Consider the following 3,042-nt stretch of genomic DNA (forward strand, 5'->3'; position numbering starts at 1 on the left):
GCTATGTCAGCTTTGACTATGCAGAACTTTGTTGGCAAAATGATGTCTCTGCTTTTCAATGTGCTGCCAAGTTTTATCATAGCTTTTCTTCCAAGGAGCAAGTGTATTTTAATTTCATGTCTGCAGTCAACATCATCAGTGATTTTGGAGCCCAAGAAAATAAAATCTGCCACTGTGTACATTTTTTCCCCATCTATTTGCCATGAAGTGATGGAACCGGATGCCATGATCTTAGTTTTTTTTTTTTTTTTTTGATGTTGAGTTTTAAGTCAACTTTTCCACTCTCCTCTTTCACCTTCATCAAGAGACTCTTTTGCTCCTCTTCACTTTCTGCCATTAGGGTGGTGTCATCTGCATATTGTCAGCTGTACGACACAGCTACTACAGAAGCATTCAAGTCACCCCCACCAATGAAGTTGCCCTTTTAGAAAGCCTGAGTAAATAGATGACTGAGCACGTGAGTGAACCTGCTTTTTCCTGATCATGCCCTTATTCCACTATTTGTTTTAAATTCACCAATAATGAGTGAACTAGAAGACTCTTAGCCACCCCACCCACAAAGCCCAATACAGGCAGAGCCCCCCAGTCAGTGCTCTCTTTTTCTCTCTACCTAGGACCTAAGTGATGGCATGCTATTACCCTCCAGTATTGGTGATTACAAACTTTGTAGGTTTTTAAAATTTTCCTAATAGATATTGCCAAGAGGCATCTTTCAATCATAATAAATACCAGAAGGACCTCTCCAGTAACAGCATAGACTTGATCAGGAAGATGTCTGTGTTTTCTTGAAATAATTAATACAAGCCAGGTGAGCGCCTCAGATACTCCTAGCCAATAGTATCACTATCAGTAGGCTGGGACTTAAATGGATTAATGTTCAAATCTACAAGGTGAAGAACAAAAGTTAAAGTGGCAGTAGAAAAATAATGGATTAAAGTAAAATCTGTAGCTTCATATTTTCCTCTACAATGAAATAACATAAATGGCTTTAGTTGCCAAATCTAGTTTGTTTTCCCCATGTAGGTAATACACTCATACAGAAAACAAAAGTAAAATCACTTGGTATGATATGTATCATTGAGAAGAAATAATTTTTAAGGAATGGACTTCCCTGGTGGATCAGTGATAAATAATCCATCAGTCAACACAAGAGATGCATGTTCAATTCCTAGTCTGGGAAGATGCCCTGGGAAAGGAAATGACAACCCATTTCTCAGTATTCTTGCCTGGGAAACCTCATGGACAGAGGAGGCTGGCAAGCTACATACAGTCCATGAGGTTGCAGAGTCAGACAGAACTGAGTGACTAAACAACAACAATTTTTAAATAATCCAATTTACCCCAGGTAAGATACTGAAATCTTCAAACGTTCTTGGTCTAAAATTAAGAGAAAACTTTGTGAATGCATGAATATGAAAAAAGGGAAAACTGTCTATGTATCAGACAGATCTGAAACTTAATAAAGTGAGTGACAAATTGTGTAGAGGAGTTAAATTCAAATAAATGAAAACTCCAGGTTATAAATAGGAGTAGCAAGTTCTACTTTAGCAATCTGATTAAGGAAAAGCAATTTCTGCCTCTGTGGCTTTGAATCCTATAGTCATGGGTACTTCTTCAGCCCCAGGACAATTGGCCCATATAGAACTGCCATCCCAATGATTCTTCTCAGAGCCCTCCTTATGTCTTTGTTCCTCAGACTGTAGATGAAGGGGTTCAGCATGGGTGTGACCACAGTGTACATCACCGAGGCTGTTGCACTTGACTGTGAGCTGTGGGTAGTACCAGAGCTAAGATACACTCCTAAGGCTGTACAGTAAAATAAGGAGACAACTGAGAGGTGAGATGCACAGGAAGAAAATGCTTTATACTTCCCCTGAGCAGATGAGATTCTTCGTATGGAGGAAGCTATCTTAGAGTAAGAATAGAGGATACCAGTGAGGGAAACACTGCCTAGCAGCATAGTTGCAAAATACAGCACAATGTCATTAAGAAAGGTGTCAGAACAGGCAAGTTGGACCACCTGAGTAATCTCACAGAAAAAGTGGGGGATTTCCAAGTCTGTACAGAAGGACAGCCACAACACCATTAAGCTTTGTAACAAGGAATTCAGGACACTCATCATCCAGGACATCAGAGCCAGGAGTCCACAGACCCGGGGATTCATGATGATTGTGTAGTGCAGAGGATGACAGATGGCCACGAAGCGGTCATAGGCCATCACGGTCAGGAGGAAGATTTCCATTGTGGCAAAGAGCAGGAAAAAGTGTATCTGGGTGATGCAGCCTTCATAGGTTATTGCTTTGTTCTCTGTCTGTATATTCTTCAGCATCTTTGGGATGGTGGTGGAAGTGAAGCAGACATCTACAAAGGAGAGGTTGGAGAGGAAGAAGTACATGGGGGTGTGGAGGTGGGAGTCTGAGCCGACGGCCAGGATGATGAGCAGGTTTCCAATCACAGTGATCAGGTACATGGAGAGGAAAAGTCCAAATATGAGGGGCTGAAGTTCTATTTTCTTTGATAATCCCAGAAGAAGAAATTCTGAAATTTGTGTCTCATTCCCTGGTTCCATGTGGTGAATTTGACAGGCACAAAAGACAAAATACTATGACTAATTTTCTCAAAGATTGGCACTGCAGACACAGTTGAAATTCTATGATTTATATTTTGCACTCAAAAATCCATATCCATAATTTTTGTATGGAATTTCCATTTTGAAGGATCCCCGGTGCCATCTCAGAATAGGAATGCCTATTCCACATTGTTTTTCCTCTAGTAGTCATGTACTCTACACTATTAGTGAGAAATTCAGAATGCCTAGAATATAGTAAAGGTATTTTGGTTTACTTTGTTCAGCTCTGTGTGTGTTTGTTGGCATATGAAACATGTGTATTTTTTTGCTTAAATGTGCATACATGCTGGATCACATGTAAAAGGTATGCCATCGCACAGAGTAGGACATGACTGAAGCTACTTAGCAGCAGCAGCAGCAGCTCTAGGATATAGTCCAAAATGTTTCTAATCAATTGCAGTAATTGAGGAATA

At 40.2% G+C, this 3,042-nt stretch overlaps 1 protein-coding gene across 1 annotated transcript; it reads right to left on the minus strand.

The window, feature by feature from the left end:
* Window positions 1–1,600: 1,600 nt before the first annotated feature.
* LOC139183937 (olfactory receptor 7A17-like) lies at window positions 1,601–2,569 on the minus strand. The gene has a single exon (XM_070792239.1). The coding sequence runs from the start codon at window positions 2,567–2,569 to the stop codon at window positions 1,601–1,603; it is 969 nt and encodes a 322-aa protein (XP_070648340.1).
* Window positions 2,570–3,042: the final 473 nt, after the last annotated feature.

The sequence above is a fragment of the Bos indicus genome, chromosome 7 (genome assembly GCF_029378745.1).
Source record: "Bos indicus isolate NIAB-ARS_2022 breed Sahiwal x Tharparkar chromosome 7, NIAB-ARS_B.indTharparkar_mat_pri_1.0, whole genome shotgun sequence".
Lineage (NCBI taxonomy): Eukaryota > Metazoa > Chordata > Mammalia > Artiodactyla > Bovidae > Bos > Bos indicus.